Genomic DNA, 14,106 nt, shown 5'->3' on the forward strand with positions numbered 1-14,106 from the left:
GGCCAGTATCTTGAGGAGTCTGTGTTCCACGTGTACACTGGTTGCAGTCACTCTCAAACCCTCTTTCACTTTTTTAAGTTGCTGCTCTTCAAATTTTTGGAACCTGTGAATCTTTGGTCACTCAGTTGGGATGGTGGGATCTGGTGGAGCAGAGCAGTGGAACTCCTGCTCCTGGTTTTAGCCAAAGTGTGCATCATCATATCAAAGGCAGCAAATGGTCTGAGGTGGCCATTAGGCCTAACTGTCTGCCTCTCCCCTGTGGTCCCATAAATGCCTGGGTGACCTGAGACAGTACCCACTGGCAAGCTTGAAGCTTTCTCTGGCCATTGGGCACCACAGCAGCTGCAGTGGGTTCTTAATTTTTAAAACAGCCAGTTAATATAATTTTGTTGTTTTAAGTTTGTAAATTTAATGTCTGGGACAGCGTTCCTGTTAGGGGTTGACACCCTTTACCCTAGTTTAAAATGCTGTGATTTGACTTATTGGAATTGATTTGGTGGAACTAATTTTAAAATGGCTACCTGCAATCCTTGTAGGAATTGACTTGATGGAACTAATTTTAAAATGGCTACCTGCAATCCTCAGCATCTGTTGCCAGCAACAGAAGAAGCTTGCCTTCTGTCAGTATCAGAGCCAAGCAGCAGTCTGCGTGTACTCCTAGGGGAAGCCGGGGAAGGTCACTGATCTGGCTGCCCTTGACGATGGCCTTACAGCTACTCGGGAGTGAGATTTCAGCCTCAGGCAGTGCATCCTGGTCACGACAGATTGCCAAGGATCCCTTCGTCGATAAAAAGAAGAATTTCTCCTTCCATTGCTTGAAGAGAAACCCACCTGCAGCGTGAAACAACGAACAAAACACCATCAGCCACAGTTGCACAGAACTGCAGGTGTGCAACGTCTGCTGCAGGAAGTGGAGTTCTCTTAGTCCAGCAGCAAAGAGAGTCAGTTTTGTTTGAACTGGAATATCTGGCAGTACCAACAGCATCGTATATTTATCTGGGAGAACAATAGCTGTAGATTATTTGAGATTGAGACCCGCATCAAATGGAAATGTTTGCATTTCTGTAGCACTTTTTGCATGACTTCAGGACATCTAAAAGCACGTTATACAGTCAATGAGGTACTAGAGTCACAGTGTATTAGATTACCTACAGTGTGGGAACAGGCCCCTTGGCCCAACTAGTCCACACCGACCCTCCAAGGAGTAACCCACCCAGACCCATTCCCCCTAACTAATGCACCGAACTCTATGGGCAATTTAGGATGACCAATTCACCTAACCTGCACATCTTTGGACTGTGGGAGGAAACCCATGCAGACACGGGGAGAATGTGCAAACTCCATACAGTCGCCTGAGGCTGGAATCAAACCTGGGTCCCTGGCACTGTGAGGCAGCAGTGCTAACCACTGAACCACCATGCTGTCCCAAACTTAGCAGAGGAATTGACTTCAAGAGTCGTGAAGTGATGTTACAGCTGTACAGGACTTTGGTTAGGCCACATTTGGAGTACTGTGTGCAGTTCTGGTCGCCTCACTTTAGGAAAGATATGGAAGCTTTGGAGAGGGTGCAGAGGAGATTTACCAGGATGTTGCCTGGAATGGAGAATAGGTCGTACGAGGATAGGTTGAGAGTGCTAGGCCTTTTCTCATTGGAACGGAGAAGGATGAAGGGTGACTTGATAGAGGTTTATAAGATGATCAGGGGAATAGATAGAGTAGACAATCAGAAACTTTTTCCCCGGGTACAACAGAGTGTTACAAGGGGACATAAATTTAAGGTGAAGGGTGGAAGGTATAGGGGAGATGTCAGGGGTAGGTTCTTTACCCAGAGAGTGGTGGGGGCATGGAATGCGCTGTCTGTGGGAGTGGCAGAGTCAGAATCATTGGCGAACTTTAAGTGGCAATTGGATCGGTACATGGATGGGTGCTTAAGCTAGGACAAATGTTCGGCACAACATCGTGGGCCGAAGGGCCTGTTCTGTGCTGTATTGTTCTATGTTCTATATTCTATGTTCTAAAATGTGGTTTTACTTTCCAAGAAGGGTGGGGAAAGAAAGCTATGGCACAGAGGAATTTAGGAATCCTTGTGCATAAACACAAAAAGCTAGCATACAAATTTAGCAGGTAATTGGAAAGGTAAATGGAATGTTTATTTTAAAGGGTATAAAGTGTGAAAGAAGGGAAGTTTTCCTAAAATTATACAAGGCATGAGTCAGTCCACAGCTGGGATACTGTGAACAGCTTGGACTTGTTGTCAAAGGAAAGATATACTGGCATTGGAGGCAGTCCAGATTGATATCAGGCATGGGGAGACTGATTTATGAGGAGAGGTTGAGTAGGTTGGACATGCACTTATTGTTCTTTAGAAGAATGAGAGGTGACCTTATGAAACATGCAACATTTTTAGGGGAGTTGACGTGGTAATGTTGTTTCCTGTCACACGTGAGTCTAGGGCCAGGGCCAGCATTATCTGAGAAGAAGAGGTCAACTTATTAAGATAGAGATGAGGAGGAATATCCTCTCTCAGAGGGTAGTGAATTTGTGGAGTTTGTAAACACAGAGGTCTGTAGAGGATGGGTCAGTAAGTACATTCAAGGATAAAATAGATTTTTAATCAAGAGTTATGGGGACAAAAACAGGGAAGTAGAGATGATAATTATCAGATCAATCATGAGCTCACTGAGTAGTAGAGTAGGCTCGATGGGCTGAATGGCCTACATCTGTTCCTCTGTCTTATGTGAGATAACTCCATAAAGGCTGGTATCCCATCATCAAATCACCATTTATTTACACATGACAGTCCTTGATTGTAGTACGGTCTCATACCAGAGTGTCAGTATCCTTGACATTCCTCCTTTTTATGGGACAGAGTGGGGACTGCAGATCCTGGAGATCAGAGTCGAAGAGTGTGGTGCAGGAAATGCATAGCTTATGCTCGAAACATCGACTCTCCTGCTCCTCGGATGCTACCTGACCAGCTGAGTTTTTCCAGCACCCCACGTTTTGACTCTGACTTTTTATTAGAGTGGGGATGGAAAAGCACATTTCTGATGAAGGGCTCCTGCCTGAAATGTCGATTTTCCTGCTCCTCGGATGTTGCCTGACTTGGTGTGCTTTTCCAGAACCACTCTAATCTTGACTCTGATCTCAAGCATCTGCGGTCCTCACTTTCGCCCTTCATCTTTTTTATGTCAGCCAGGGCTCCCTGACTGGACTAGATTAAAAGTCCCAGTCAGGGAACTCGTATGTTATAATGTCTAACTGGCTGACCTCGTTACAATCACTGCATCCTGCCCCCTCTGAGTTCACAGACACAGGTCAATCCTTTCTCTTTGAGAGCCTCCGGGGGTGTTTTCGAACCAGACCGGGTTCCTCCCACTCGGTATCTGACACAGCTGCATGTAATGTAGGGGAGCTCGCTTCTTGTGCCAGGAGACCCTCAGTCGACTTTGCCTTTCAGCTTCTTGTGGCAAAGGCGTCAAGACAGCTAATTCTGTCATGTCCATCTCTGACTCAGATCTTGACAATGTTTGACAGAGAGGGTAAATCTATGGGTTCCGGCAGTATTTCTGAAGGTCCCAAGGGGCAGGGCACGGTATGCTCCCAAACTGTTGGTGAATTTTGTGCTTTTATCTGGTCCATGTTCTTGTGCAAGACAGTCGAACCTCCTCAAAATTGACAAATTATTGGTCCTGATCTTGCGTTGGCCATGTCTCTGACCCATGTGAGGACATTTCTGTGATTCTTACACTGAGCTTCGATCCCTCATATCAAACTGTCTCTCTCGCTTGGCTGAGTCATGGTTTCGACATTGGAGTTTCATTCTCCCGGCCAGGTCCCAGAGGATCAGACTTAACCTGGTGAGGAGTCTACTACCCATTAGCAACTCTGCAGCTGCATGTGGTGTGGTCATATAATGAAGCAAGAACCATGACAACTTGTGAGGTTGTAGTTGCTTCTTCAATCCAGCCTTCAAAGTTTGGACCACTCTTTCTGTCACATCATTTGGCAATGGGAGGTTTGGATCTGTATGTATATGTCGGATCCCATTCAACTTTCAGAAATAACCAGTTTCCTTGCTGATAAACGATGACTGTTGTATGTGACCAACAATTCTGGGACTCTGCATGTTGCAAAAGATTTGCTCAGTTTTTCTATCATTGTCTCAGTGTTTCCCTAACGAGCCCTATGCACGTCCAACCACATTAAATAGACATCTACAATGACTAAGAATATTGAACCCATGAAAGGACTTGCATAGTTGACTTGCAACTGAATCCAACATTGATCTGGCCATTCCCGTGGATGTGGGAGCTGCTGACGGTAATTTTTGTCTTTATTGGCACTTTGGATACTGCCCCACCAAAGCAGCTAAGTCTCCGTGCAAGCTTGGCCACCAGACCTACCTTCTGGCCAACATCTTCATTTTGAAGATCCTGGTTAGCCCTTTGGAGGTCAGCCACTATCTGAAGGCAGCCTTTGCTCAGGACATTAATTCTTACTCTCCATAACAATATGCCATTCTCTACCAAGAGCTGGTCTTTCCAGATCCAAAAGGGTTTTAATTCGAGTTGCAACGGTCTTTTGGTTTCCACCATTAATTCAAATTGTTACAGTTTGGAAAGGATGGATCTTTCCCTGTCCAAGTCTGATATTGTTAGCTATGAATGGGACATTGTCTCAAAAATTTAATATCATTTCAGACTCTTCCATTGGGGGCACCACCAGCGGTGTATATGCTAATGGGAGGTGCCTCGATGCATCTGCATTCATTACTCAACCTCCCAGATGGTGTTCTTACTTGTAATTTTAAACACTTAATGTTAGAGCCCACCGCTGAATACAGCTCAAAGCTGTGGGCAGTACTGCTTTGTCCACTTGGCCAAGTAGGGGTTTGCAGTCTGTCATCAGCATAAATTTTATAGAACATAGAACATAGAAGAATACAGCGCAGTACAGGCCCTTTGGCCCTCGATGTTGCGCCGATCCAAGCCCACCTAACCTACACTAGCCCACTATCCTCCATATGCCTATCCAATGCACGTTTAAATGCCCATAATGAAGGAGTGTCCACCACTGTTATTGGCAGGGCATTCCATGAACTCACGACTCGCTGAGTAAAGAATCTACCCCTAACATCTGTCCTATACCTACCCCCCCCTTAATTTAAAGCTATGCCCCCTTTCAGCCATAAATGTACTGGAAGAACTTCTGACTTCAAATATGGCACCAATCCTTCTTTTGCTACCTGGACTTATTTACACTCTGCATTAACCAAAGGTCTACATGCATAAGCTAATGGGGGTTCCTTTCCATTGGACCACCTATGAGCTAGCACCATCCCAATGCCAGAGAGAGAGGCATGACATATCAATATCAGATCTTTCTTGGGATCATAGTGTGCTCACATCTCAGAGTTGATAGCTGTTTCTTTCCTTCATTAAAAGCTAGGGCTTGTCTATGAATACATTTTCAATGCTGACCATTTTTAAGGAGTTGATGCAAAGTTTTCAGGATGGGATGTCATGTTGAATATGAACTTTATTTAACAATTTACCAGACCAAGAAATGACCTAAGCTCCTGGATTGATATGGGAGCTGGGACACCTTTGATCACTCTCACATTACCTTCTCACCAGTCTAACCTGGTCTTGTCAACTACATAACACAAATAGGTCATTTGGGGGGCCTGGACACACATTCTTCCCTACTTAGGTAGATAGATGCCTTGGGAAAGCACCTTTGGACAATATCCAAGTTCTCTAAGCATTCCTTATTCATTTTCCTTGCTATTGGGACACCATCTCAGTAAATGGCAACCTGAGATAGACCATGCAAATGAAATTGAACAGATTGATGATATCCCAAATGATGTTGGTACAAAGTCTTATGGATATTAATTGTAGCATACTTCTGGGAAATCCTGGTTTGGACTCAATTGCAAGATGAAGGGCTTTTGCCCGAAACATCAATTTCCCTGCTCCTCGGATGCTGCCTGACCTGCTGTGCTTTTCCAGCACCACTCTAATCTAGACTCTGGTTTCCAGCATCTGCAGTCCGTGTTTTTACCTCAATTGCAAGTGCGCATGGATCCTGCCCAACTTTGTGAAGGGCAGTCCCACAGCCAGCTTTGTCTATATCTCCTCTATCCGAGGGATTGGGCATTTATCCAGCTGTAAAAAGTGGTTTGCCATTTGTTTTAAATTCCCACAAAGGCAAACTGACCCATTGGGCTTCAAAATTGGTATGACCAGTATTGCCCATTCTGCGAATTGGACTGGTTTGATGATTCATGTACTTTCCAGCCTTCGGATTTCTGCTTCTACTTAAATGACATTGGGTGGACCTTGCAGAATTGTGGAATTGCTTCCTGGTTAATGTGCAAAGTGGCCTTGACTCCTCTGATAGTCCGAACACATTCCTGGAAGACTTCCAGGTACTTAACGAGCACTTCATTCAAGCAGCTATTTTCTCGTTGAAAAATGTTGAGTTGATCTAGGCGACTCTCTTGCAACCAATTGCATCCCATCAGACTTTGTCCTGAGCCTTTTACTACAATCAGTGATTACTGAACCAGCTGCTTTTCATAAGAGACAGGAACTGAAGTTGCCCCCTTAATCTGAAAAGGATTACTGGTATAAGGTTCTCAGCCTAGCTGAGGTCACACACAGATTTAAAGGGTTGGAGTCAAGAGTGAATTTTTTAAATACTGGTTCTGCGATCATTGATATGCCCGCTCTGGTATCAGCCTCTGTGAGAACTGGATGACCATTTAACCAAACGTTTACCTTGACTGGTTCTGACTTTGATGTTATTAGAACATAAGAACTCGGAGCAGGAATAGGCCTCTGGCCCTTCGAGCCTGGTCCTCCATTCAGTAAGAACATGGCTGATTTTGTTTGTGGTCTCAGCTCCACTTATCTACCCACTCACTGTAACACTTTATCCCTTTATTCTTTAAAAAAGATATATCTTAGCTTTAAAACCATTTACTGAAGTAGCGTCAACTACTTCACTGGGCAGGGAATTCCATTGACTCTCAACCCTCTGGGCGAAGAAGTCCCTTCTCAGTTCAGAACTAAATCTGCTCCCTCTAATTTTGAGGCTATACCCTGTTGTCCATGTTGCACCTGCCAGTGGAAACATCCTCTCTACGTCTATCTTATCTATTCCTTTCATAATTTTACATGTTTCTATAACATCCTCCCTCATTCTTCTAAATTCCAATGAATATAATCCCAGTCTACTCAATCTCTCCTCATAAGCCAACCCCCTCAACTCTGGAATCAACCTAGTGAACTACTGCTGCACCCCCTCTAGTGCCAGTACACCCTTTCTCAAGTATGGAGACCAAAATTACACATAGTACTCCAGGTGTGGCTTCACCAGCACCCTATTCAGCTGCAACATAACCTCCCTGCTTTTAAACTCAATTAACCAAAACTAGATGTAAGTGGACTTTCCAACGTCTAAACTCCCCTTTATACCCTCTTGGATACCAGCATATGAGTTATCTTACTCAATTTAGGTCTAGTAGGATGCTTTTGCTATCTCAACTTTGGAAATCGGCAACAATTACAATGGTTTACCAGCCCAGTATTGTATGCACACACTTGTGTTATGTGTTGCCTGTCATGACATAAAAGCTGAACATGAAAGGAGTGATCGCCTTTCCTGACTGAATTGTGGTTGTCCAGCCAGCACTTTAATGGCCAGCTGTGTGCAACCTCTGACACCGTGAACCTTCAAAAACCCTCACTAAATGAAATAAACTCATGTACCCCACCAAATGTGGCATCTGTGACTACCTTGATGTGGTGATCTGCATTTGGTTTTGTCACTCACATAGGTGATGCCCTATGATGAAACAATTCCAAGCCACTGTGATCTTCAAGGGCACTTGCATCGAGTGTCCTTCCACAAAACAGCATGTGCTCTTCCTAGCCAACATGTCAGATTTTGATGTAATGGACAGTCAGTGGTGCTCTGTGGTTTCCAAGTATGTCAGATCTTGCCTTCTCTGTCTACCTGCTGTGGCCTCCCCTCCCTTGCTCTATGGCAAGCTGGCACATGTTAGAAACTGGGCCGTAGCTGGACTTGCACAGATGCTCCTTCAGCTTCTCAACCTCGCTGGAAATGCAGCTTCCCACTCAACATACAATTCCCTGTTCAGACTGTGACATACAGCACAGATGGCGAACAGCACAATCTTGCTTGTAGGACTTTCTTTTGTCCCCTGTCTGAAGGAAAAGCTCCATTACAGTTTTAAAGTGAATGAAAAATCAAATTACCGACACCAGGAATGTCTTCCAACCATTTATATGCACAAAACGCACAAGGGCCCCAACTCTTTACGATCTAATTGAATGAATTGGATGTGGGGATAGAAAGTGCAATATGTAACTTTGCAGGTGACACAAAAATAAGTAGAAAAGTAAGTTGGACTAAGAAACTTACAAATGGACATGAAAAGATTTAGTGGATGGGCCAAAGTTTGGTAAATGAAGTTTAATGTGGGTAAGTGTGAGGCTATCCATTTTTGTCAGATGAATAGAAAGGCAACGTATTATCAAAATAGGGAGAAAGTCCAGAGAGCTTAAAGAGTCTGGGTGACCTCAAGCATGAATCGCAAAATGCAGATACTACAGCTAATAATGAAGGCAAATGGAAAGTTGGCATTTATTACTAAAGGAATAGAGTTTAAAAATATGAAAGTACTGCAGCAACTATACAAGACATTAGTGGGACAAGACCTGGAGTACAATGTTAGTCACCTTAAGAGAGGAGAGATAGAGAACATAGAACATAGAACATAGAACAGTACAGCACAGAACAGGCCCTTCAGCCCATGATGTTGTGTCGACCATTGATCCTCATGTCAGGTAAACCTCATGTACAACCCTCAAATTTCTGTGACCATATGCATGTCCAGCAGTCTCTTAAATATCCCCAATGACCTTGCTTCCACAACAGCTGCTGGCAATGCATTCCATGCTCTCACAATTCTCTGCGTAAAGAACCCGCCTCTGACATCCCCTCTATACTTTCCACCAAACAGCTTAAAACTATGAGCCCTCGTGTTAACAATTTCGGCCCTGGGAAAAAGCCTCTGGCTATCAACTCTATCTATGCCTCTCATTATCTTTTACACCTCAATTAGGTCCCCTCTCTTCCTTTTTTCCAATGAAAAAGTCTGAGCTCAGTCAACTTCTCATCGTAAGATAAGCCTTCCATTCCAGGAAGCAACCTGGTAAACCTCCTCTGAACCCTCTCCAAAGCATCCACGTCTTTCCTATAATAGGGCGACCAGAACTGGACACAGTATTCCAAGTGCGGTCTAACCAAAGTTTTATAGAGCTGCAACAAGATCTCACGGCTCTTAAACTCAATCCCCCGTTAATGAAAGCCAAAACACCATATGCTTTCTTAACAACCCTGTCCACTTGGGTGGCAATTTTAAGGGATCTATGTACCTGCACACCAAGATCTTGCTGTTCCTCCACACTACCAAGAATCCTGTCTTTAATCCCCTACTCAACTTTCAAGTTCAACCTTCCAAAATGCATCACTTTGCATTTATCCAGGTTGAACTCCATCTGCCACGTCTCAGCCCATCTCTGCATCCTGTCAATGTCACGCTGCAGCCTACAACAGTCCTCTGTACTGTCAATGACACCTCCAAACTTTGTGTCATCTGCAAACTTGCTAACCCATCCTTCAATCTCCTCATCCAAGTCATTAATAAAAATTACAAACAATAGAGGCCCAAGGACAGAGCCCTGTGGAACACCACTCACCACTGACTTCCAGGCAGAATACTTTCTCTCCATTACCAACTACTACTCGCTGTCTTCTGTCGGCTAGCCAATTCTGCATCCAGACAGCTAAATTTCCCTGTATCCCATTCCTCCTGACCTTCTGAATGAGCCTACCATGGGGAACCTTATCAAATGTCTTGCTGAAGTCCATATACACCACATCCACCGCTTGTCTCTCATCAACTTGTCTAGTAACATTCTCAAAGAACTCAATAAGATTTGTGAGACATGACCTGCCCCTCACAAAGCCGTGCTGACTGCATTTAATCAAGCCATGCTCTTCCAGATGGTCATAAATCCTATCCCTCAGAATCCTTTCTAACACCTTGCAGGTGACAGATGTGAGACTGACTGGTCTGTAATTGCCGTGGATTTCCCTATTTCCTTTCTTGAAGAGAGGAATTACATTTGCCTCCCTCCAGTCCTCAGGTATGACTCCGGTGGAGAGCGAGGATGCAAAGATCTTCGCAAGCGGTGAAACAATCACATTTCTTGCTTCCCAAACCAGCAAAGGACAAATCTGGTCTGGCCCTGGCAACTCGTCAATCTTAATGTTTGTCAAAATTTTCAGCACATCAGCTTCCTCAATCTCTATCCGTTCTAGCACACATCAGCTTCCTCAATCTCTATCCGTTCTAGCATGCTTACCTGCTCCTGAATGGTTTCATTCACTACAAGGTCCTTTTCTTTAGTAAAGACAGAAGCAAAAAACTCATTTAGGGCTTCCCCTACATCCTTAAACTCTATACACAAGTTCCCTATACTATCCCTGATCAGCCCTACTCTTTCTTTGATCATTCTCTTATTCCTCACATACATGTAAAATGCCTTCGGATTGCCTTGTTGCTGAACTAGAGGCAGTTCAGAGAAGGTTCTCTAGATTGATTCCAGAAAGGAGGGGTTTGTCTTATGAAGAGAGATTGAGCAGTTTAGGCCAATATTCTTTGGCGTTTAGAAGTTTAAACAATCAAATTGAGGTGTACAGGGGATTGACAAACTAGACGTAGAATGGATGGGGCAATCAAGAATGTTAGGTCATAGTTTTAGGATAAAGGGCGCCACAGTGGCTCAGTGGTTAGCATTGCTGCCTCACAATGCCAGGAACTCAGGTTCGATTCCATCCTTCAGTGACTGTTAGTGTGGAGTTTGCACGTTCTCCCTGCATTTACATGGGTTTCCTTGGGTTCTCCAGTTTCCTCCCACAGTCCAACGATGTGCAGTTTAGACAGATTGGCCATGGTCAATTGCCCATAGTGTCTGGGGATGCACAGGCTAGATAGATTAGCCATGGGAATTATGGGGATATGGTAGGAGGGTGGGTCTGGGTTGGATGCTGTTTGGAGGGTCGGTATAGACTTGGTGGGCTGCACTGGCTTCTGTGCTGTAGGGATTCTATGATTCTATGGAAACAGAGATATGGAGAAATTACTTCAGTTAAGAGTCATGAATCTTTGTAATCCACTGCCCCAAAGTCTGGTGGATGCTGGACAGTGAAGAATTTTAAGGAGGCAAAGACAGATTTTTAATTAGTAATAGGTTGAACAGTTATCGAGTGTGGTGTGGAAGGTGGAGTTGAGGCTGGGATGAGATCAGCCATGATCATAAAAGCAGAGCAAGGTCGAAGGGTTGAATTGTCTAGTTCTGCTCCTAGCTCTGGTGTTATGTTCTGACATCACCACAATTCCCACTGACCACATCTTCCATGCACCCCAGCACATTGTGCCATGAGAAATGCACTGTTCAGGCCATGATGTGGAGGAGCCTGTGTTGGACTGGGGTGTACAAAGTTAAAAATCACACAGCACCAGGTTATAGTGCAACAGGTTGATTTGGAAGCACTAGCTTTCGGAGCGACGCTCCTTCATCAGGTGGTTGTTGAATATAAGATTGTAAGACCCAGAATTTATAGCAAAAGTCTCATACGGGGCAGCTAACATCTTAAGTGCACTGTTTGGGCCGACATGACACAAATTGTTAAAGTTCACTTGAGAATGTAATTTGAAAAAAGTTATGCGATTTGCTTATGAAAGAACTGAAACTAACATGTTCATTCTAAAAGATGCGAGACTTAACAAACAATCCTGCTCTTTTTCAATATATGATTTCAATTACATCACACTGTAAACCTTTGCTATAAATTCTGTGTTGAATGATTTTATACTCCGCAACCACCTGAAGAAGCAGCGCTCAGAAAGCTAGTGTTTCCAAATAAACCTGTTGGGCTATAACTTGGTGTTGTGTGATTTTTAACACTGTTCAGGTCAGTCATCCCAATGATGGTTTCCATTAATTTGTCTTTTAAAAGAGCTGAAGATTCTGGCACCATCCCAAAGTGTGTACTATGGGAGTTTGCACATTAGGTCACACACATGTGGTAAATGACAGCTGTCCGGATTCCCACAAAGAAAATTCATAAATGAAAATGCCTTAAAGGGTAGTAGAGATGGGAACCATTACAACATTTAAGAAATATTTTGATGATCACCTGAAATGCTTTGGGCTACAGACCAAGTGCTGGAAAGTGGGACTAGACTAGATAGGTGCTTCCAAGGAGCAGGAAGTTGACGTTTCGAGCATAAGCTCTTCATCAGGAATGAATGAGCACCACACTTTTTGACTCTGATCTCCAGCATCTGCAGTCTTCACGTTCTCCTAGAGAGGTGCTTCATGACCAGTGCAGATATGATGGGCAGAAGAGCATCATTCCAAGAATTTATCATAGCATCCCTACAGTGTGGAAACAGGCCCTTTGGCCCAATAAGTCAACACTGACCCTCCGAAGAGTAACCCAGCCAGACACATCCCCCTACCCTATCACTTAATATTTCCCCTGACTAATGCACCTAGCCTACACATCCCTGAACACTATGGGCAATTTAGCACAGCCAATTCACCTAACCTGCACATCTTTGGACTGTGGGAAGAAACCGGAGCATCCGGAGGAAACCCGTGCAGACATGGGGAGAACGTGACAGAGACAGAGACTATAATATAGAGATTGCAATGAGGTCGGCCAACTGGACCTCATAGAACATGGGTTCCCTGATTGTGTCTGTCAAGCCCTGACTTAAGTAAAAAGGTCGAATGTTACTCTGGTGCCTGATTCTTTGTGAGGCAGCACTTTAATCAAGAACTGTTAATGTGTAAATAAAGCGTGGTTTGGTGATGTGATACTGACCCCTGTGGAGTTATTTAACCTGCACCAAGAATAAAGCATGATCCTGAAGAAACTTACTCACAATAGTCGCTTTTGAGTTGGGGGTAAGCATTTTCTCCTGGCTTGCCTTTGATTGGGAAGCTTGAATTAATTGCCCCCTGCCCACTATGTGGAAAGAATGTATTTTTTCCAGGCTGACATGGTGGCAGACAGAAAATGAATAATCTTCCTGACAGCTTGTGCAACTACAACTCTTTCTGTCATTCCAAGTCCAACCTTCCCAGAAACTCCCGCCTCAGGCGACTGACTGTGTGGAGTTTGCACATTCTCCTCGTGTCTGCATGGGTTTCCTCCGGGTGCTCCGGTTTCCTCCCACAGTCCAAAGATGTGCAGGTCAGGTGAATTGGCCATGCTATGGGTGGGTTGCGCTTCGGCGGGTCAGTGTGGACTTGTTGGGCCGAAGGGCCTGTTTCCACACTGTAAGTAATCTAATCTAAAATCATTAAGAACTGACTGACAAAATTAAGGAATATCGTGACCCCAAGCCTCCTTAAATTCTGAGACATTCTCGCTTTTACTTGGCAGTTTGAGAACCAGGGGAATCCATATCAGGGTTTTTGACTGGGTTAAGACAACTGCCTGTGAATTTGGTTTATTCCTTAATGAGAGATACTGGTTTGTGAAGTTCCTAATGTAACCATGCAAAAATTCCTGCTAGTCCAAATGGACTTCCAACAGGTGCTACAACTGGCTTTATCATTGGAAAATGCGACACGTGGAGCATATGGATTGTAATGTATCCCGATGAAAGTGAACACCCTTACTGGTCTGATTGAGCTTGGGGAACACCATTTGAGTGCAGGCAATTGCATAGCCTCACTCAGGATGTTCCCCACCCCTATTCACCTATTGTACTCCTTTCTCCATCCCCACCCCATTCACCTATTGTACTCCTTTCTCCATCCCCACTCCAATTCACCTATTGTATTCTTTTCTCCATCCCCACCCCAATTCACCTATCGTACTCCTTGCTCCATCCCCACCCCAATTCACCTATTGTACTCCTTGCTCCATCCCCACTCTAATTCACCTATTGTACTCCTTGCTCCATCCCCACCCCAATTCACCTAT

The 14,106-nt window shown here is 44.3% G+C and overlaps 1 protein-coding gene across 2 annotated transcripts in view; it reads right to left on the bottom strand.

Moving 5' to 3' along the window:
- Positions 1-14,106, bottom strand: part of si:ch1073-83n3.2 — a 33,753-nt gene that overhangs the window by 9,224 nt on the left and 10,423 nt on the right. The window contains exon 2 of one of the 2 annotated variants that reach the window (XM_043681065.1): positions 573-831. The exons of the other annotated variant lie outside the window; for it this stretch is intronic. Within the exon in view, the coding sequence (XP_043537000.1) occupies positions 573-831 (259 nt within the window). The remainder of the gene's footprint in view (positions 1-572; positions 832-14,106) is intronic. 2 annotated transcript variants of the gene reach the window in all.

The sequence above is a fragment of the Chiloscyllium plagiosum genome, chromosome 41 (assembly GCF_004010195.1).
Source record: "Chiloscyllium plagiosum isolate BGI_BamShark_2017 chromosome 41, ASM401019v2, whole genome shotgun sequence".
Lineage (NCBI taxonomy): Eukaryota > Metazoa > Chordata > Chondrichthyes > Orectolobiformes > Hemiscylliidae > Chiloscyllium > Chiloscyllium plagiosum.